Source organism: Pristiophorus japonicus, chromosome 14, assembly GCF_044704955.1.
Source record: "Pristiophorus japonicus isolate sPriJap1 chromosome 14, sPriJap1.hap1, whole genome shotgun sequence".
Classification (NCBI taxonomy): Eukaryota; Metazoa; Chordata; class Chondrichthyes; family Pristiophoridae; genus Pristiophorus; species Pristiophorus japonicus.
This window is the reverse complement of record NC_091990.1, coordinates 21,817,343-21,838,169: the sequence shown is the minus strand read 5'-3', so window position 1 is coordinate 21,838,169 and position 20,827 is coordinate 21,817,343. Positions and strand designations below refer to the sequence as shown.

General features: G+C 44.6%; 1 protein-coding gene and 1 long non-coding RNA gene across 5 annotated transcripts in view; one reads left to right on the top strand and one right to left on the bottom strand.

The window, feature by feature from the left end:
• The window catches only part of LOC139279312 (uncharacterized), a 56,688-nt gene extending 48,644 nt beyond the window's left edge, over positions 1-8,044 (bottom strand). Inside the window, exons 1-2 of one of the 2 annotated variants that reach the window (XR_011596438.1) lie at positions 7,951-8,044; positions 5,231-5,374 (exon numbers count right to left, since the gene is read on the bottom strand). This is a non-coding gene — a long non-coding RNA (uncharacterized lncRNA). The remainder of the gene's footprint in view (positions 1-5,230; positions 5,375-7,950) is intronic. The other variant, XR_011596439.1, reaches the window with a different exon arrangement.
• A 303-nt stretch (positions 8,045-8,347) lies between these two features.
• On the top strand, positions 8,348-20,827 carry LOC139279773 (stathmin-like). Of its 3 annotated transcripts, none has more exons than XM_070898978.1 (6): positions 8,348-8,430; positions 15,970-16,049; positions 16,379-16,423; positions 16,826-16,998; positions 17,889-18,080; positions 20,342-20,827. In XM_070898978.1, the coding sequence occupies exons 2-6, from the start codon at positions 16,037-16,039 to the stop codon at positions 20,396-20,398; spliced, it is 480 nt and encodes a 159-aa protein (XP_070755079.1). In that variant the 5' UTR covers positions 8,348-8,430; positions 15,970-16,036; the 3' UTR covers positions 20,399-20,827. The 3 variants fall into 3 exon arrangements, with proteins under 3 accessions (XP_070755079.1, XP_070755081.1, XP_070755080.1); XM_070898979.1 differs by having other exon boundaries at positions 8,362-8,381; XM_070898980.1 differs by lacking the exon at positions 16,379-16,423.

The window sequence follows — 20,827 nt, the reverse complement described above, 5'->3', positions numbered from 1 at the left end:
TAAATATATTCAATGACCCAGCCTCTACAGTTCTCTGGGGCAGAGAAATCTACAGATTTACGACTGTCCGAGAGAAGAAATTCCTCATCTCAGTTCTAAATGGACAACCCCTTATTCTGAAACAATGCCCCCTAGTTCTAGATTCCCCCACGAGGGGAAACATTCTCTCTGCATCTACCTTGTCGAGCCCCCTCCGTATCTTCATAAGTCAACCACTTTATCTCAGAAATCAACCTAGTGAACCTTCTCTGAACATCCTCCAATGCAAGTATATCCCTCCTTAAATAAGGAGACCAAAACTGTACCTGGTACTCCAGATGTGGCCTCACCAATACCCTGTACGGTTGTAGCAGGACGTCCCTGCTTTTATATTCCATCCCCTTTGCAATAAAGGCCAACATTTGACTTCCTGATTACTTGCTGTACCTGCATACTAACTTTTTGTGTTTCATGTATAAGGATCCCCAGGTCCCTCTGTACTACAGCATTTTGTAATTTCTCTCCATTTAAATTATAATTTGCTTTTTTATTTTTCCTGCCAAAGTGGATAACCTCACACTTTCCCACATTATACTCCATCTGCCAAATGTTTTCCCACTCACTTAGCCTGACTATATCCCTTTGCAGATTTTGTGTCCTCCTGACAACTTGCTTTCCCACCCATCTTTGTATCATCAGCAAACTTGGCTGCATTACACTCAGTCCCTTCATCCAAGTCATTAATATAGATTATAAATAGTTGAGGCCCCAGCACCGATCCCTGTGGTACATTAAGTATCGCATTAACAGCTGTACAGCACAGAAACAGGCCATTCGGCCCACCAGGTCCATGCTGGTGTTTATGCTCCACACGAGCCTCCTCCCACCCTTCTTCATCTAACCCCATCGACATATACCTCTAGACTTGAATATTCCAATGAAGTCCTAGCCGGCTTCCCCCTTCCACCCACCGTAAACTTGAAGTCATCCAAAACTCTGCTGCCTGTATCCTAAGTCGCATCAAGTCCCGTTCATCCATCACCCTCTGTGCTCGCTGACCTACATTGGCTCTCAGTTAAGCAACACCTCGATTTTAAAATTCTCATCCTTGTTTTCAAATCCCTCCATGATCTCGCCCCTCCCTATCTCGGTAACCTCCTCCAGCCCTACAACCCTCTGAAATCTCTGCGCTCCTCCAATTTTGGCCTCTTGCGCATCCCCGATTTTAATCATTCCATGATTGGATTTATTGGTGACTATCTGTTTCTCTCTCCACAGATGCTGCCGGACCCGCTGAGTATTTCCAGCATTTCCTGTTTATATTTCAGATTTCCAGCGTATGCACTGCAGTATTTTGCCTTTTATATGTATGGCCCTTTGTTCTGGTCTCCTTTGCAAGTTGAAACACCTTCTCTACACCTACCTTATCAAACCCTTTCATAATCTTAAAAACCTCTATTAGGTCACCCTTGAGTCTTGTCTTTTCTAGAGAAAAGAGCCCCAGCCTGTTCAATTTTTCCTGATAGATATAAGAACATAAGAAATAGGAGCAGGAGTAGGCCATTTGGCCCCTCGAGCCAGCTCCACCATTTAATAAGATCATGGCTGATTTGATCATGGACTCAGTTCCACTTACCTGCCCACTCCCCATAACCCTTTATTCCCTTATCACTCAAAAATCTGTCTATCTCCGCCTTAAATATATTCAATGACCCAGCCTCCACAGCTCTCTGAGGCAAAGAATTCCATAGATTTACAACCCTCTGAGAAGAAATTCCTCCTCATCTCAGTTTATTCTGAGACTATGTCCCCTAGTTTTAGTTTCCCCTATTAGTGGAAATATCCACTCTGCATCCACCTTGTCGAGCCCCCTCATTATCTTATACGTTTCGATACGATCATCTCTCATTTTCAGTTTTTATTTTATGTTAAACTGAGGCCCTCTCAGGTGACCGTAAAAGATCCTTTATACAAAGGTAGAAACAGGGCCCGCAGCTCCGCTCCTTTTAAGGCCACGACCTGCCGCAAATGTTCCCTCGCAGGTCGAGGCTTGGTGCAGGAGAGCAACGTCAGTAAAGAGGGCAACTGGATTGGCCGTCACCATAATCCAGGTCGGTGATTGGAGCGTGGGCACGAGCTGTCATGTATGCACCCTTCATACAACCACACTGTACACTGTATATATGTCCTGGAAATGCACACCTTGACCACAGGGGGTGAACTTGTGGGAGACACTCCTCACCTGGGCACTCAGGTATTTAAAGGGAGGTCCCATGCAGGGTCATCACTTCTTGGTCCTGGGAATAAAGAAAGGTCACGCAGTGACTGTTTCTGCAGTACACGCCTCGTGTGATTCAGTAGCAAGGTGCAGGGACACCACATTTGGCGACGAGAAACGGGAATCACCGAACCACGGGAATGTCCACCGGTAGCACAGAGAAACATTACTGTGTGGGTGAGGACTGGGACGACTTTGTTGAGAGACTCCAGCAGAGTTTCATCACGAAGGACTGGCTGGTAATGGCTGACAAGCGGAGGGCGCATCTACTGACCAGCTGAGGACCAAAGACGTATGCGCTGATGAAAGACCTGCTCGCACCCGAGAAGCCGGCGGACAAGTCCTTCGAAGAGCTCAGCCAGCTGATCAGTGAGCATCTCAAACCGGCGAGTAGCATACACATGGCCCGGCACCGGGATGATCTCTTTGGTGTACGTCTGTAGCTGCGTGTCAATGCGTTCCAGTTTTGGCCTGCTAGCTCTGTGTGGCCATAGTCTCTCAAATTGTTGGGCGCTCATAAGGGACTGGCTGGCTCCTGTGTCCAGCTCCATGCGCACAAGAGGCTATTTATCTACAACAGGTGTCCGTTTGGCATTCGTTCGGTGGCCGCTATCTTTAAGAGGAACATCGAAAGCTTGCTTAAATCCATTCCTGGAACGATCGTATTCCAAGACATCCTAATAATGGGTCGAGACACCGAGGAACACCTCCAAAACCTGGGGGAGGTGCTACGCCGATTGGACCGGGTAGGCTTGCGGTTGAAAAAGCCCAGTGTGTGTTTTGGCCCCAGAGGTCGAGTTTTTGGGCAAGAGGGTTGCCGCAGACGGGATCCGGCCCACCGAAGCTAAAACGGAGGCGATCCGTCGGGCGCCCAGGCCCGGCAACACATCGGAGTTGCGATCATTCCTGGGACTTTTGAACTATTTAGGGAACTTTCTGCCAAACTTAAGCACATTGTTGGAGCCGTTACATGTGCTCTTGCGTAAAGGTTGTGAATGATTTTGGGGGGACGGTCAAGAACGGGCTTTCAATAGGGCGCGGAATCTGCTTTGTCCTAACAAGCTGTTGACCTTGTACGACCCCTGTAAAAAACTGGTTTTAACGTGTGATGCATCATCCTATGGGGTTGGGTGCGTGTTGCAGCAGAGTAATGATGACGGCCGACTCCAACCGGTGGTTTATGCCTCCAACCGGTGGTTTATGCCTCCAACCGGTGGCTTATGCCTCCAGGTCGCTCTCCCAGGCAGAGCACGGATACGGCATGGTCGAAAAGGAAGCACTCGCTTGTGTTTACGGGACGAAAAAGATGCACCAGGACCTTTTCGGTAGGCAGTTCGAGCTAGTAACGGACCACAAGCCGTTAACATCCCTGTTGTCCGACAGCAAGGCTGTCAATGCCAATGCGTCAGCTCGCATACAGCGATGGGCTCTCACGCTGGCTGCGTATGACTGCACCATACGGCACCGGCCAGGCACCGAGAATTGCGCTGACGCGCTCAGCAGGCTTCCACTGGCCACCACTGAGGGGGCATCGGAGCAAAGCGCTGAGATGGTCATGGCCATTGAGGCTTTTGACAACGCAGACTCCCCTATAACACCCGCCAGATCAAAATCTGGACCAACAGAGACCCCCTCCTGTCCATGATAAAGAAATGTGTTCTGACTGGGGATTGGGCGCCCGCACACGGGGTGTGCCCCGAGGAGGTCAGACCGTTTCACAGACGGATGAACGAGCTCTCCATCCAAGCCGACTGCCTGCTAGGGGGCAGCCGGGTAGTCATGTCCCAGAAAGGAAGGGAAGCTTTCATCAGGGAACTCCACAGCGAGCACCCTGGCCTCATGCTAATGAAGGCCATTGCCCGGTCACATGTATGGTGGCCGGGAATTGACTCAGACCTGGAACACTGGGTTCGCAGGTGCACGATGTGTGCCCAGCTGGGCAATGGCCCCAGGGAGGCCCCACGCAGTCTGTGGCCCTGGCCATGGTCACGTGTTCACGTAGACTACGCGGGCCCGTTCATGGGAAAAATGTTCCTGATCGTTGTCGATGCATACTCAAAATGGATCGAGTGAATCATATTAAACTCGTACACGACATCCATCACAGTGGACAGTCTGCGTACGGTTTTCGCGACCCACGGCTTGCCAGACATTCTGGTCAGCGACAATGGCCCGTGCTTCACCAGCCATGAATTCCAGGAGTTTATATCGGGTAATGGCATCAAACACGTCCGGACAGCGCTGTTCAAGCCGACTTCCAATGGCCAGGCGGAACGTGCGGTCCAAGTCATAAAACAGGGCATGCTCCGTATCCAAGGACCCTCCCTTCAGTACCGCCTATCGCGCCTCCTGCTGGCCTACAGGTCCCGCCCACATTCGCTCATGGGAGTCCCGCCAGCGGAACTACTCATGAAACGCACGCATAAAACGCGGCTGTCCCTCGTTCATCTAGTCCTGTCAGACATTGTTGAGGGCAAGCGCCAGTCCCAAACCAAGTGCCATGATCGAAACGCAAGGAAGAGGTGTATAGAAATTGATGACCCAGTATTTGTTCTTAACCATGCTTTGGGACCCAAGTGGCTTGAGGTCACTGTAATTGCCAAAGAGGGGAATAGGGTCATAGTGGTCAGACTCACCAATGGGCAGATATGCCGCAAACACTTGGACCAAGTAAAGAAAAGGTTCAGCATAGACACTGAGGAACCTGAGGAAGAGCATGAGATGTTATCCACACCACTGCCAGTGGACGAACAACAAGAACATTCACCAAAATGCACAGTCCCTGCGGCCAGCCCGGAATCACCTCAGGTGAAAGAGATGCATGCCAAGGCTCAGCCACCAGAGCCCCAATAGCGATCCACGAGAGAGCATCGACCACCTGAAAGACTTAATCTTTGACACAAAAAGACGTGAGGGGTGGAGGTGATGTCATGTGTGCAATCTTCATACAACTGTAACCTTCATGTAACTAACCTTCATGCAACCACACTGTACACTGTATATATGTCCTGGAAATGCACACCTTGACCACAGGGGGTGAACTTGTGGGAGACACTCCTCACCTGGGCACTCAGATATTTAAAGGGAGGTCCCACGCAGGGTCATCGCTTCTTGGTCCTGGGAATAAAGAAAGGTCACGCAGTGAATGCCTCGTGTGATTCAGTAGCAAGGTGTAGGGACACCACAGGAGCGGCGAGAGATTGCAGAATGACATGATCGGGGCCCAGGAGAGATGTGAGTTCAGGGCCTAGAAGAGGCGTGGGCCCAGGGGCAGCACGGGCCAGCCCACACTGCGATATGTGTGCGCGCTCGGTCTGTGCAGCAGAGCCGGTCTCCAGTCGTCTTGGTTAATTCTTGCTACTGGACCAAGACCTAGCTCTGTCAAGCCCACGTGGTGGCTGGTGTGCAACAGCCACCACACGTTAAAAAAATCCATGTACAGGCATCTTCCACCCTTCAATATGAAGTTCGGGACCTGGAATATTAGGTCCTTCATTAAAACACCTGTGAACTCATTGAACTCATCCCTTTTTGGCGTGGAAGCAAGTCATCCTCGATTCGAGGAACTGCCTAAGAAGAAGAACATAATCTCTCAGTTCTGATGTCATTCAAGTAAATTTTCTTTTGCATCTTCTCTAGTGCATAGGTTATTATTTAGGGCTGTTCTTGAGCTGTCAGTTGTTTTTATTTTGGAGGTGGGGAGGTGGGGGTGTGGCTGGGGCTGGGTCAGCTTTTGCTAGCTTTCTATGAATAAATTACATCTTCATGCTAACTTAACTAGGAGTAATTCCCGAAGATTTACTCTGTCCTTCCTACAGCAACAACAACTTGCATTTATATAGTGCCTTTAATGTAGTAAAACATTTCAAAGTGCTTCAGAAGAGTATTATCAGACAAAATTTGACACTGATCCACATAAGGACATATTGGGCTAAAACGTGGTCAAAGAGGTTGGTTTTAAGAAGTGTCTTCAAGGAGGAGAGGTAGAGATGCGGAGAGGTTTAGGGAGGGAATTCCTGAGCGGGCTTAGGCACAGCCGCCAATGGTGGAGCGATGAAAATCAGGGATGTGCATGAGGCCAGAATTGGAGGAGCACGGAGATCTAGGAGGGTTATAGGGTTGGAGAAGTTTACAGAGGCATGGCCATGGAAGGATTTGAACACAAGGCAAGGCTGAGCATTTTTAAATCGAGGCCTTGCAGAACCGGAACCCTACGTAAGTTAGCGAGCACAGGGGTGATGGGAGAATACTGTTACAGGTTTGTTGATGGGTAGTCATCTGAATTGTAACTCATATATAATTTGGGTTTTCCTTAACACTCGTTACCTTCCCATTCTCCTAATGAGCAGAAAGTAACTGTAAGATTATCTCCTCAGTCATGTAGTGATTGTGTTATGTTATGTACTCTAGTTCAGCTCAGTAAACTGATCGAATTTATTTTTTTAATTACAATTATGATAGATGTTCCATTGAATTACTGACAAACCTCTCTCCGTTTGTTGGGCATTTTGACAGTGATGCATTACACATGGTGTCAGCCATGGCTCAGTAGTGACACTCCCATCTCTGAGTCAGAGGTTGTAGGTTCAAGTCTTGCTCTCGAGACTTGAGTATAAAATCTAGGCTGACACTCTTAAGTGAGACTGAAAGAAAAGAGAGGTTAACCTTTTGTCAGAACAGGAAACTGGGAGATAGCAAACCCCTTTATAGTGCTGAACAAAGAAATAAATTATTACATTTATATAGCACCTTTCACGCCCTTGGTATTCATCCCAAAGTGCTGTACTGAGGGAGTACTGTACTGTCGGAGGTGCTATCTTTCAGATGAATGTTAAACTGAGGGTCATCGACCTGAAACTTTTTTTTATTCGTTTCAGGAAGTGGGTGTCACTGGCAAGGCCAGCATTTATTGCCCATCCCTAATTGTCCTTGAGAAGGTGAACTGTTTCTCTCCACAGATGCTGCCTGACCTGCTGAGTATTCCCAGCATTTGGGGTTTTTTTTTCTGTTAAACTGAGGACGTCCTCTCGGGTGAATGTAAAAGAGCCCATGGCACTATTTTGATGAAGAGCAGGGGAGTTCTCCCTAGGGCAATATTTATCCCTCAACCAACACCACCAAAACAGATCATCTGGTCATTATCACATTGCTGTTTATGGGACCTTGCTGTGTGCAAATTGGCTGCTGCGTTTTCCTGCAAAAGTACTTATTGGGCTGTAAAGCACTTTGGGATGTCATGAGGTCATGAAAGGTGCTATATAAATGCAATTCTTTATTTTTTGGTCAGTACTATAAAAGGGGCTTATTATGTACCAGTTTCCTGTTCTGACAAAAAGGTTAATCTCTTCTTTTTTCAGATGCTGCTCAGTATTTTGAGTTTGTTTTTTCAGGTTTCCAGAATTTGGAGTTTCTGTATTTACTTTTCATGCATTTAAAAAAAAATGTGATGATGTATTTACAATTCACAGCATTGCATATAGTGTTTCCCCTTCCCCCTCCTCCTCTAGGGTAGTTATACAAGGACCATGTGCCCTCCCATATCTCTCGCCGAGATGGCCATTCTTCATGCATGAGCCTAGACAATGAGTGTCAGTGGTCTATTTAGCTGTGGGGGGCATCGCTACTGAAGTGTTCAACAAATGGAAATTAGTTTTTATCAGACCCTTTGGCTTTGTAGCTGCCCCTCACCTCACCTTCATCTGACGGCCTCACTCCAACCTGGAATCTCAACTGACCACACGCGCGCGCTCAGTAACCCGCAATGTAAATACCGTGACGACCAATCGAACGGTGTCAGCAGGCAGCGGAGAGACCGGTGACCAATAGGAACGCCTCGCGGAGCGGGAGGGCAAGGCGGCCAATCAGCCGCAGCCAGTTACACGGCGGCAGCCAATCGGGGCCCAGCGCGTCCTGCAGTGGCAAATCAATGAATGCGACGGAGGAGGGAAGGGGGAATGAAGAGGGAGGCTGTTGAAAAACGAACCAATCAGGTCGACGCGCTGCTCCCCTCGTGATTGCCGAGGCGAGATGGGTTGCTGCCAATGGGAGGGCGGCGTGTGCGTCACGTGGTGTGTTTTTGGCGGTTTTTATTCGGTGGAGCGGGAAAGGGGGGGGTTGATAGCAGGTTTGTGCGGAGCGCGGGAGACAAAGAGAGCCAGAGACATAGCGTGAGGGTAAGGGCAGGGAGCGAGCGAGCGAGCGAGCGCGTCCAGTAGATGGGATTAAATCAATCCAGCTGCAGGAGGGGAGGAGGATTCAAGTTTATTTTTTTAAAAAATGACATTTATTTTTTTTTTAAAGTGTTTATTATAATTTCGCGCCAATGCAACAGATCAGTCTGGGAGCGGGCGGGCTAATTGGGGTTAATGCATGTCTGCTGCGAATAATGCAATATTTAAGAGCATTCTTTGTTGTAAGGTTAATATGCAAAAGAAAGCTAGCACTTATTTTTTTTTAGCGAGGTGGTTGTAATTGATGCATGTTGCCGAAGGGCTTTTTTTTGTTGGAAATCCTAACTCTCCAGGGGCGTTCATTGTTATTGAAATCGACACAAAGAAGGGAAATGCAAAGGGGGTGTGGCGGGCGCCTGTTTGTTATGAGCAGGCTGTCGGATCAAAGTGTATATGATTTTTAATACATTTTGTACGATTTGAGCTGTGGGGATGAGTGAAAACTATCCGTCTTTCAGGCTAGAAATTCATGCAGAACTATGCAATTTTTGTTCCATTGGGAAGGGGCAAACTGGGGTTTGATAATGTATGTTATTTGGGTATAACCATCAAAGGGACAACCTAGGGAGTGGCATATTCTAACCAGACAAGGGGAGCTGAAATATTTCTAGGTGTCTATTGTAACATTATATCAATTGTATAATTTTTAACGCTCTATATTGCAACATCCTTTGCACCTGTTTGAATTGTTGCAGGCAGCTTTGGCTTTTTTTTTGTGTTGTAATATTTTTTGGTACTCGTGTGCTTGTGTTATTGGTGAGGTTTTTTCCCCCCGTGTGATCTTCAGCTCCAATGTGCTTTTGTCCATCAAGGAATAGTGACTCTTTGTTCTGAAATAACGTTTCTAGATTGCTATTCCTGTCTCTGAACAAAGAGGGCTTTTATGAAACGCTCCAAACGTAAAAGTGCAAGCCAAGCGCTTTATAGAATTTGTATGAAAACAGATTTTTTATACTCTTTCTATACCTGTAGTTTTAATGTGGGGGAAATTTGAACAAAAGCCCCTATTTATACAGTTGGTGTGAGTGCACTGCTTTTGTCGTTTTGGGTGGAATGCAATCAATATGGTCGCATTTATTTGCTAATTCTTAGAACATTTCTTCGTTTTTTTTTACAAAAAGCTGCATTCAAATCCAGTTAATTGGAACAGGTCATGGTCTTTTTTTTAAGGTTGGGGTGTTGCCTGCTCTTGTTCAGTTTGCTGGTCTTGAAGCATTAGGGTTATCTAGTTGCACCAGCTATCAGAAGCTGTACAATATTGATTTTAAACGTAGACACGATGTTTGACTGGATAATGCTTCTAAAGAGAAGGCATATTGATTGATGCACTTGCACCATAACCTGGCACCAGGACAACTGGATTTTATTTTTATGCTACCAGATTCAGCTGAATAGAATAACATGTTTTCACATCTGGCGGACTGGTACTACCACCATTTTCTTATTTTTGGCTTCAGGTGGCGCTCTAGTACTGTTGCTGTCTGCAATTTAATAGGTTTTAGTACTGAGACTCTAGGATATCCTGTCTCTATGTACTGTTTGAGTTTAAAAACCCCATTTTTTGGGGGGCCCAACAGGGTTTATGTACGGGGTTTGAGCTGATCCATCCGCAGGCTCGAAATAAGTGGGAAGAGAAACTCTTGCAGTTTTGAGATTGTCAGCACTTCAGAACTGCTACTGAAATAATGTTTTTTTTTGTGAGTCTTGAGGGTGTAGTTTGAATTTTTTTGTGCAAACTGGTGGGTTTTAACGGCTCTAGTAATTTGTGTATGCGGAAGATGAAATGTCGAGTTATTCGGTTGCATTTAGAACCAGCTGCACTTTTTCTCAAGTATCGAAAGTGGATAATGTCCAATATTTTTTGGCATCCTTTCTAAACCGGAGAGAATTGCATCTTGTCGGATGATGGAGTGGCGTGGTGGGTTTAATTGGCCCGGGGGCGGGTGGCCGTTGGTCACGAGCTGAGAGCACAGGAGGAGGCCATTTGGCCCAGCGTGCCTCTATTGGCTCTTCGACACAGCTATTCAATTAGTCCAATTTCCTGCTCTTGGTCAAGAAAGACATATCGTAACCCTCATTGATATTATTAATTTATTAATGAGAAACTCATTTCAATTCTCCTACTCATTCTTCACTAGAACAAAATGCTTTTTCTAATTGCTCCTTGGGTCGCGACGAGGAAGATGACTACTTATTAACTCGTGTTTTTTTTAGGGGGAAGGTTCCCCCCCCCCGAATATAAATCATGACTATCTGCGGGCGGGGGGGGGGGGGGGAACCTCCAACCAGGTCCGAATTTATACTTTTTTGCAAGTGTAAAATATTCCCTGTACAACACAATTATAATGTGATGTTAGTGTAGCTTAATTTAAAGTATGGCATGTCCTGCCTAATTGCCCTGCAATTTTTTCCCACTTTCAGATCTCTCAATCTGTGTTTTTTTAATTCTTTCATCACTCCTGGTTCTCTTTGCCATGACCTTGAGTCTGTGACCTCTGGTTACTGACCATCCTGTCATGGAAATTGTTCCTTGCTAAAATACCCATCATGATTTTGAACACCTCCTTAATGTTCTCTCTAAGGAACTATAGTCTCTCCACTGGCTGAGGGAGGGGATTGAGCCACCTCTACGTGTTGGTGGTGACCAGGAGACGGTGTCAATTCCCATCAACCCAACCTATCCTCTACAACTATTTTGGTATAAACCCCATCCAGCACCCTTTTTGTAGTTTAAAAAAAAACACTAACTTACTAGAGGAATCCATCCTTGGTAACTAGTTGGTGGCATCTTCAGACCCCAGTCCTACCCTATATTTACTTTTTCCTACCCCCATATCTATCTTTTCCTGTCTTTCTCTCTTCTTTCCCCCCCCCCCCCCCCCCAAAAAAAAACAGGCACACTTGTATTAAAACCTAGAGCCATACTGGGTCCTAACTAGCAGTTGCACGGTTAAGTAATGAACCTAAGGCAGTATTGCCTCTGGTTATTGGTTATGATGTTGCTATGCCATGTGCTATGAACTGCCCTCTTTATGAATGAATACTTGTTCACTTGCAATGAGTTTACAGTCTCCATCTCGTGGCTGTTGTATGCAGTTACTCTGTCCTGAGCAACCTGATGGGCTAGATGGACCATCTAGCACTTTCTGCATACACATCATCTTAGCTTTTCTGTCATTGAGTCCCTTGGGTGTGTGTACACAGCCTTGAGGGTCACCTATAGGGCCCAAGTTTCCACATGATTCGCGCCTGATTTTTAGGAGCAACTGGTGGAGAATGGACTATTTTAGAAATCGCAATTCTCCACATTTTTTTTTCTGCAGTTCTAGTCAGGTAGAACAGTTCTAGTTTAGAAGATAATTTTTTCTTCAAAAGGGGGCATGTCCGGCCACTGACGCCTGATTTGAAAGTTTCCACAGTGAAAATGTACTCCAAACTAAAGTAGAATGGAGCCAGTGAAGATTTTTGTAGAACTGAAAAAATCTGTTCAACACATTAAAAAATCAGGCGCAGGTTACAAATTAGGCGTCCAGAACGAGGTGGGGGGCGGGGAGAGGGGGGTGGAAGGGAACTCATTAAATTCGACAATAAATCCTTATTTATACGACGAGGAGGAGGGGGATGGAAGAGGAGGGGTCGGGGGAGGAGCGGGTGTCGGAACGGGGGGAAGCGGGGGGGGGGCGGGAGGAGAGTGCGGGGGTCGGTTCGGGTCTGGTCGGCGGGGGGGAAAGCGCGTGTCGGGGGGGGTGGGGGGGGAGCAGGAGCTGGCCGTGGGAGGAGCCTCATTCACGCAGCCCCAGTGATGCCATTCAGCCAGGGCTAGGGGCTGTGTGCTTCGGGCCCCTCCCACACAGTTCGTCGCCTGGAGCTACTGCACTTGCGTGCCGACTGTAGCACGCATGTGCAGAGGTCCCGGCACTGTTTTCAGCGCCGGGACCTGGCTCAGCCCCCCCACAGCTCGTGCTGGCTGTGCCGAGTGCCACAGGACCTGTAAGTAGGTGGAGAATACTGAGGATTTTTTAGGCGTGAAAAACGGGCGCCCAGCTCGGAGGGGAAACTTGAGCCCAATGTGTGTAAATCCACATTCTCACTAACTTTTTCATGTTAAACTAGCTAATGGGTGTGGTGTGCTAATTTAGAATTTTACACCAGTGTACTAATGTGGTCCTTTTTCAAACCTCAAAGCCCACGAAATGCAAATAGTGAGTTGACTGCACTTGAGGTCAAATTCCTGAAGATTACACCAGCTGTACATCAGATAGCCTTACAATAGTAGGTCTTGCTTGAAAGTACATGTTCAGGAGGTGGCTAATGGAATCTGAATTATAAAAATAACAGCATAATTTTGAATTTTAATGGAATGTATTCTTGCACCTCAGTGCAGTTACAGTAGTGACAGGGCATTGATCTTTAATAGCAGTGCCAGGTTCCACTTGTCCGTGCAGAGGGAGAAACGGTTAATGTTTCGGATCTGAGACCCTTCGTGGTCTAAGACCTGAAACATTAACAAATTGGGTTTTGTTTTAGGAATTTACGTAATCATGCATGTCTTGCAGCCATTTACTATTGAATTTAACTGCTGTTGGTGCAGTAATCCGAAGGTAAATGTGATCAGTGTGAGATGCCAGACTTGGATTTCCATTTATAAATTCAGTAGCAGTGGTAAATTGTGCAGCCTGTTTTAATGAACACCATCAATGTGCAAATCATTCAGTCTGCAATCACACATGCTAAGTGATTAAATGCTGCCAGATGCTACAGTTGCTGGTATAGTAAATGGCCAAGGGAGTTGATTTTCAGCTTTGAGCTGAAAAACAAAACCGCTTGCAAGTAAGATCTACTAATCTTACTAATGACTATCTTGTTTGGCTTCCTCCAGGCTGCATCTGGTCTCTTTTGCAAATCCTCCGTTGCCTACTGACTGTGTGTCTGATTCTCCATAACAATGGTATTTTATTCTTCCAAATAATTGCATCCTCTGATTAGGAAGCTCAGAATTTTTGGCAAAGGAAACAACTTGGCTTCATTCAACTCTCATATTTGCTCAGTGGCATAACCAGATTTCTGTGGATAACCACAGTTGGAAATACTGTTTCTACTCTTTTTTTAATGTTAATCCCATCTTGGGATCAAGCCATTAATTTTTTTAAGGATGTTTCCTCTTTTGATGCTGCAAAGCAGCTATTGTGGAAAACATTCATACTTTCACTTACCTGCCTTGAGCTTGTTGAGCAATAGTGCTGTTTATTTTTTTGCTAAACATTTTAGAACTGGAAAAGACCACTAGGCTTGACTCCAACATTTGTTTTCTACTGAGACTTCAACACTCACATCTGTTGCTTCTGACTCTCACTCCTAACCACAACTAATTGATATGACAAGTGGATCTGAACTATACTGTTGCAACTTGCCTGCTCTGGAGGTGAAACTTTCCCCAAGGCCAGATGCAACTTTATTGAGACATTTCAATGCTGTGCATTTATTTGAGTTGGATTAAAGGCAGTGGCATGAGCATAAAACTAAGGATTCCAGGTGAAGTATGGAAAGTACTCGAATAGTTGCTGTTTCTTGCAATTGAACAAAAGGAAACCTAGCACTAGCACTGTGACTGGAATTCCTGCTCATTTCTCTGGGTACAGGTTAGTTGTATGTGATGCAATGACAAATGCAGAACCTAGTGCTAAATTGGACTGTATCTTCAATCGTACAGAACTGCACACAACCTTTAATCTTCCTCTAGCAATTGTTTGCTTTTTTAAAAAAAATCAACATAGCTTGACAGGCTTTCCTTTTTAAATATTACCCCAGGTGCAAATCCAAATATATTGCAATTCCACCCTACCCACTCTCCTAAGTGTTTTTAATCAAATTTCCTAGTATTGATTTTAATGTTGCATGTTGGTTTTTGCTCCTTGTTCCAGACCAACATACTTCTAAAGCTGGGTATTTCCAATGGTAAAAATTCATGTAACATTACATCTGGGTTTCTCCTCTATAAACAGAAAATGCTAGAAACGCTCGGCAGGTCAGCTGCTGGTTATTGAAGTGTGCATGTACTACTTAACCAGCAGATTGCTCTGCTGCAGTGATTTTCCCTAACCGCATGAATATCGGCCTGAATTAAGTTTTTAAAGTTTAAATTTGTCTTGCCCAAGTAACCCCTCAACAGAAGTGTTTTGAATACCCCCTTTGGTGCTGGCTGGCCCTGTGTCCTGGCTGATTACTGGTTCCCATGTCCTAATTTTGTGGTCGCAAATGTAACCGAGGCTTCTTGTCCTTAAGCTGTAATATCTTGCTGTGTTTCTGGCCTATATGTTTTTTTGAGCAATAAGGATGACACTGACTCCTGATTGAGGTGCTCCCACTTTTCCAGTGTGGCAGAAGGTGGCCACCTGCCCCAATATTTTCCTCGTCTGCTGGCCTAAAGTGAGGTAAAACTTGCTTATAGGTCTAAGAAGTTTGACAATCCTTGTACAGATCCTCCACACTGAAGGGGCCAGCCACCTTGGGTGTTTGTGTGTCAGCCAGGTAGAACTCCTGGGCTAATGGCTTGACCTCTTAATGTGTACTTATATGCTCACACCTGGTGGAACTTTCTGGCCACCCCATAGGGTGTGTCACATGTGAAGTGCAAGGAGGACAGAATGGCTCCAATTTTCTGAGCCTGGTGGTCCTTGAATGTTGGACAGAAGAAAATCAGTCTCGCATTTCTAGTCCTTTTTTGGCTTTACAATGAAGTGTAGAGGCAATACTGGGCATTTTTGTGTCTATTCAGGAAAAACTACCTTCCCCCAATAGTCTTGTTAATATGTGGACAAGCTAGAAAAAAAACACCCTAGGGCCATCTTTAATTTGCATTTAGTTTGATTTTTGTTTCTCATCTTGTGACTAGTTTGTAGGACCAACATCTGTAGTAGACTTGTGTTGATGGAGATGACTTACAGACCTAGCTACAGGCACTCCTAAAGTTTCAATATTTGTAGTTGAATATAGGTGGGCTTTATGTTGAAAAATGTGCTACAGGTAATATGCTTCCAAAAGCAGAGTGCTCTGATTTAAGGCTCTTTCTACTGTCTGCTGCGACAATGCATTCTTAAGACTTCAAAACTGTGGACCTCATTACTCCTGCCTGACAATTTTAGGCTTTTTAAGCTCACTCTTTCATCACCACTACTTCCTAATTTACTAAAAATTAAATTGCAGTTGCTTGAAATCTGAAATGTCCAGAGTTTTTTCTGTACATGTACTGATTGAGGGTCCACACCCAAAAGTTAACCTGCCTTTTCTCTTTAGATACTGACAGACCTGACCTGTATCTAGCATTTATTTTTCTTGATTTATTTCCTTGTGGTACTCTAGCCTTGGTAATGCCCTGCTGTGTGCCTTGATCCTTCACCTGAGGTTTCTCAATGCTTTAGCTCTTGAATATAAGTGGTATTCTAAAACGTCAAAGACTAATCTTTTGCCCTGTTCTGACCATAGGATCTGCTGCACACATTGGACAGCTTTCAACACTTGAAGTTAGCAGCTCGACTTGTCTTGTTTCATCATGGCAACAGCTGGTGAGTAGAACAGATGTAGAATGAACTGAATTTGTAACCTGGCAGCTAAGTGGGAGAACTCTAGCCTTCAAAAGCTTTCAAAGACTAATGCTTCATTGGAAATTCATCAGTAATATTTTGTACATGCTGTGCACTTCTGAATAATTAGACTAAACAGATCTTGTCTGTACACAATATTGTAGTTCACCTTTTTTTGCATTTTATAGAACCATACCTTTGTTTGTTTTGAGACTGAGGTGTCTTACCAGTAGAATAAATTGGACCTTATTCCACCAGTTGCAGTACTGTGTGGGGTTTATACCTGTGGTTATAATGTGCTGTATCTCTAGGTTCCAATCAAGAGGGAAATGCAGGACTAGATGACCTGATGCATGGTGAGGTTAATCTTGCTGAGTCCAACACTTTCACGTGCTGCTATTCCCACCACTGCACAACAATGGTTAACTGTCACTAGCACAATGGTGTTTTGTCAACTCCTAATAAACAGAATGTCTTCAGATATACTGGATCCAATGGTTAGTCAGTGGGCACACTATGTTTAACTGGTTTTATGCATTATTCAGTTTGGAACATTCTTATTGCCAGCTGATGGAACAGCAGTCCACCTGGTTGTATCATTAAAATTATAATTTTTTAGTTTTCTTGTCACCTGTTTGACAAAATTAATGGATTGTCATGAGACAGTTTTTTGCTTAATTGCAGTCACTTTGAAATTGTGCATCAAACTTGTGTTTCAATTAGAACATTACAGTACTGAATAAGTGTGTTTTTCTCAGAGATCAAAGTGAAAGAATTGGACAAGCGATCTTCAGGCCAGGCTTTTGAGTTGATCCTGAGCCCACCTGCAGCTGAAGCCATTCCAGAGTTTCCTCTCTCCCCCCCGAAGAAAAAGGACCTGTCGTTGGAAGAAATCCAGCGCAAACATGAAGCTGCAGAGATCAGGCGAAAGGTACACCACACTGAATAATGTTCCTGTACTTGAGCTAAAACTGATTACATGCTGGGTCTGACACAACCATTTTTAGGCTCCTGGACTGCAGGTACTGCAGGTGCTGCAGGACTAGATTCGAGCATCACTTTTTTTAGATCTGCTACACATTGCATTTACCCACTGAATTGTCTTGGGATGCTCCAGGAAGTATTTCAATTTTCCATGCTACCTTTATCTTTTATCCTTGTTACTTTTCACCTGACATTGTTTTATTAACCAGCACTCTGCATCTTTCCAGATTCACAAATTTCCAGTGCTATTGAATCAGTAGCTACATTTTTTCTTTATAGTGTACTGGTGCTTCACATGACTGTCTTTCTAGCCTCGCATCTTCTCCCTCAACCATTCTTTCTTTCTCTACCTCCCCCCTATATCAGATCTGTAAAGGGGTTGTTGCATCTTCAGTTTCCAGTACTGATAATATTTGCTTAACTGCATCCTCTGGACAACTAGTTTTAAAAGATGTGTAACTGTATACTTGGGTGTTTCTCACTCAAGTGTACACTATATTGCATATGTCTATGTTGCGTATTGAAATCCTAATGTTTGAGATTGAATGAATAATCTCTGCCTAGGGGAGTCAATGCAATGGGTTTCATGTAATGGTCCATGTGCTGTACATACTGGGTCTACTTGGCACTATAGAAAAAATATCCACTGGGCTATGATAAGCTATACAATCAGGAATTCCTGTTGGTTATAGGACTATGGGAGCAGTTTGGATGTTGTGCATAGCATATTGTATGCAACCATTTACATTTTAATCATGCATAAACTGATCTTTTAGGCACCTTGATTTGCAGTGTGGTCTTTTGTAGTTGAGTATATTTTGTTTATCCTATGTTCAGTCACATGAAGCTGAAGTGCTGAAGCAGCTGGCTGAAAAACGAGAGCATGAAAAGGAAGTGCTTCAAAAAGCTATTGAAGAAAACAATAATTTCAGGAAAATGGCAGAAGAGAAACTGACCACCAAGATGGAAGCCAACAAAGAGAACCGTGAAGCCCAACTAGCGGCCAAACTGGAGCGCTTACGAGAGAAGGTAATCATAGGATGGATACGGCCATTTGGCCCATCAAGCCTGTGCCAGCTCTGCAAGAACACTTCAGTTAGTCCCACTCCCCTGCCCTTTCCCCATAGCCCTGCAAATTTATTTTCCTTCAAGTACTTGTCCAATTCCCTTCTTGAAAGCCACAATTGAATCTTTCCTTCGCCCCTTCCCCCTCTCCTCACACACACCACCCTTTCAGGCAATGCATTCCAGACGCTAACAACTCGCTGCGTATTTCCACAAGTTGCCTTTTGGCTATCATCTTGAATCTGTGCCCTCCTGGTTTTTGACCCTTCTGTCAGTGGGACCAGTTTCTCGACCCCATGATTTTGAACACCTATCAAATCGCCCCTCAACCTTCTATGCTCTAAGAACAACCCCAGCTTCTCTTGTTTATCCACGTAGCTGAAATCCCTCATCCCTGGAATCATTCTCGTAAATCTTTTCTGCCTCCCCTCAGGCCTTCACATCCATCCTAAAGTGCGGTGCCCAGAATCGGACGCAATACTCCAGTTGAGGCCGAACCAATGTTTTTATAAAAGTTCATTATAACTTCCTTGCTTTAGTACACTCTGCCTCTATGAAGCCCAGGATCCCATATGCTTTTTTTTGACTGCTTTCTCAACCTGCCCTGTCACCTTCAACGATTTATGCACGTACTGCCCCCGGGTCTAAGTTCATGCACCCACTTTAGGATCGTGCCCTTCCTCGTTCTAATGTATCACTTTGCACTTTTCTGTCTCAAGTTCCATCTACCATGTGTCTGCCCATTTCATCAGCCTGTCTTGAAATCTATCACTATCCTCCTCACTGTTCATTATACTTCCAAGTTTTGTCATCTGCAAATACTGATAATGTGCCCTGTACCCCCAAGTCACTAATATATATCAAACGCAGTGTTCCAAGTACCAACCCCTGGGGAACACCACTATATCGTCTGAAACAACTGTTCACCACTACTGTTTCCTGTCACTTAACCACATTTGTATTCATGCTGCCACTGTCCCTTTCATTCCATGGGCTTCAATTTTATAGGCAAACCTATTAAGTGTTTATGAAACGCTATTTGGAAGTCCATTTACACCTCATCAACCCTGTTACCTCATCGAAAACTCAAATCAAGTTAATTAAACACTATTTGCCTTTAACACATCTGTGCTGGCTTTCCTTAATTAATCCACACCAAGTCATTTAACTTTGTCCCTGATTATCATTTTAGTACGTCAGTCTTTCTAGTACCACCTCTATCAATTCTTATCTCATCCATTATCTCCCCTTTCACTGTCTTTGGCAGCATCTTCCTTGAAGACAGATGCAAATTACTCATTCGTAACTCAGCCATGCCCTCTTTCCATGTGTAAGTCTCCATTTTGGTCCCTAATTGGCCCCACCACTCTCACACTGTTACTTATACACCCAAGACTTTTGAATTCCTTTTTTGTTAGCTGCCAATCTATTCTTGTACTCTTTATCCTCTTTTTTTTTTCTCTCCCACTTCCCCTCTTATCTATTAATGGCTAATGCATGTCCTTTGGCAATAGTTGCTGCTTCCTAATAGATTGACATTTATTACTTCAGACGGCGCTGTCGGTTAAGGTCTCCCACTCCTTTCTGAAACCAATTTACTGCTTTGCTCCATGATGCTGGTGGTCCACTAGGGCTTTCATGAGTGAGCTTAAGTGAAGGATCAGGCTATTCCTCACTGCGCTGTTATCACGAGACTCTCTCTCTCTCCTGTCCTTGAACTAGTAGTTTCAGCATTCATTAGATACCAATTGGAAAGTGGAACCTTGCCGTTCTACGGTGTGCATAGCAAGTCTGCTAAACTGACTTGAGATGATTAAACTTGACACAGACCAAGACTTGAACCTGGAATTATTGCTAACAGCAAACCTAATCTGGCTGGCTTTAATGTTTTTTTTAAATCTCTGCACAACTTGCAAATAAGTCACCATGGGGAAACTCCCTGGCTGTGCTGCTTCAGTCTTGCATGTTCATACAAACAACTGACCAGATTGAGAGCTCGCAGGGATACTGGGAGATTATAATGCATTCCTAATCATGTTGGTTCATTTAACAATTCTGCCCGCTCTTTTTATTAAAAAAAAACCACTAACGTGGTGGGGCTTGAACCTGTAACAGTGACTCTTGAGTGCTACCAACTGAAGCTAACACTTGTTTTCTGGAAAAAGTGTAAAATCATTTATTGGCCCTTGGGTTTTGTAATTTTAAAATATTTTCTTGCCCTTTAGGAAAAGCGGATGGAAGAAGTGAGGAAGAGTAAAGAGATTAAAGAAACTGAAGACTAATTCCTGACCTTGTGTCCTCTCTTTTTGTTTGGAATGTGAGGGTTTTTTCAGACATCCAAAGATGTGTTTTTTTTTATGGCCAGTGTGTTAATTGAAACTTACATTTGTAATAATGCTATTAAGTGTGCAACTGAGCGCCAAAAAGCTGATCAGAGGACAAGGAGGGAAGGCTTGTATTTTGTATGCTTTCCGGCTTTTGTAAGCATTCTTATGGGTTTTTTCCTGATGTAGATACTTTGAGCTCCTGCATCTTTTTTTCTACTAGTAGTGAATTGAATGGGATTGTTGATTCAGGTTAGAGTCCCTTGTGAAATGTGTAATTTCCAGCATGCTTTACTGATGTTACACGTCTAGTCTACAAGTGTGTAACTGTATAAACCTGCCTAACCTGTTGCACCTGCCTTGACTTCAATAAAACTGCACAATTGC

Excerpts from the sequence above, each read along its gene's own strand:
- LOC139279773 (XM_070898978.1), top strand. Across the intron at positions 16,424-16,825 it reads ACTAGATGACCTGATGCATG|AGATCAAAGTGAAAGAATTG; the intron begins GTGAGGTTAATC and ends TGTTTTTCTCAG. Across the intron at positions 18,081-20,341 it reads TGGAGCGCTTACGAGAGAAG|GAAAAGCGGATGGAAGAAGT; the intron begins GTAATCATAGGA and ends CTTGCCCTTTAG.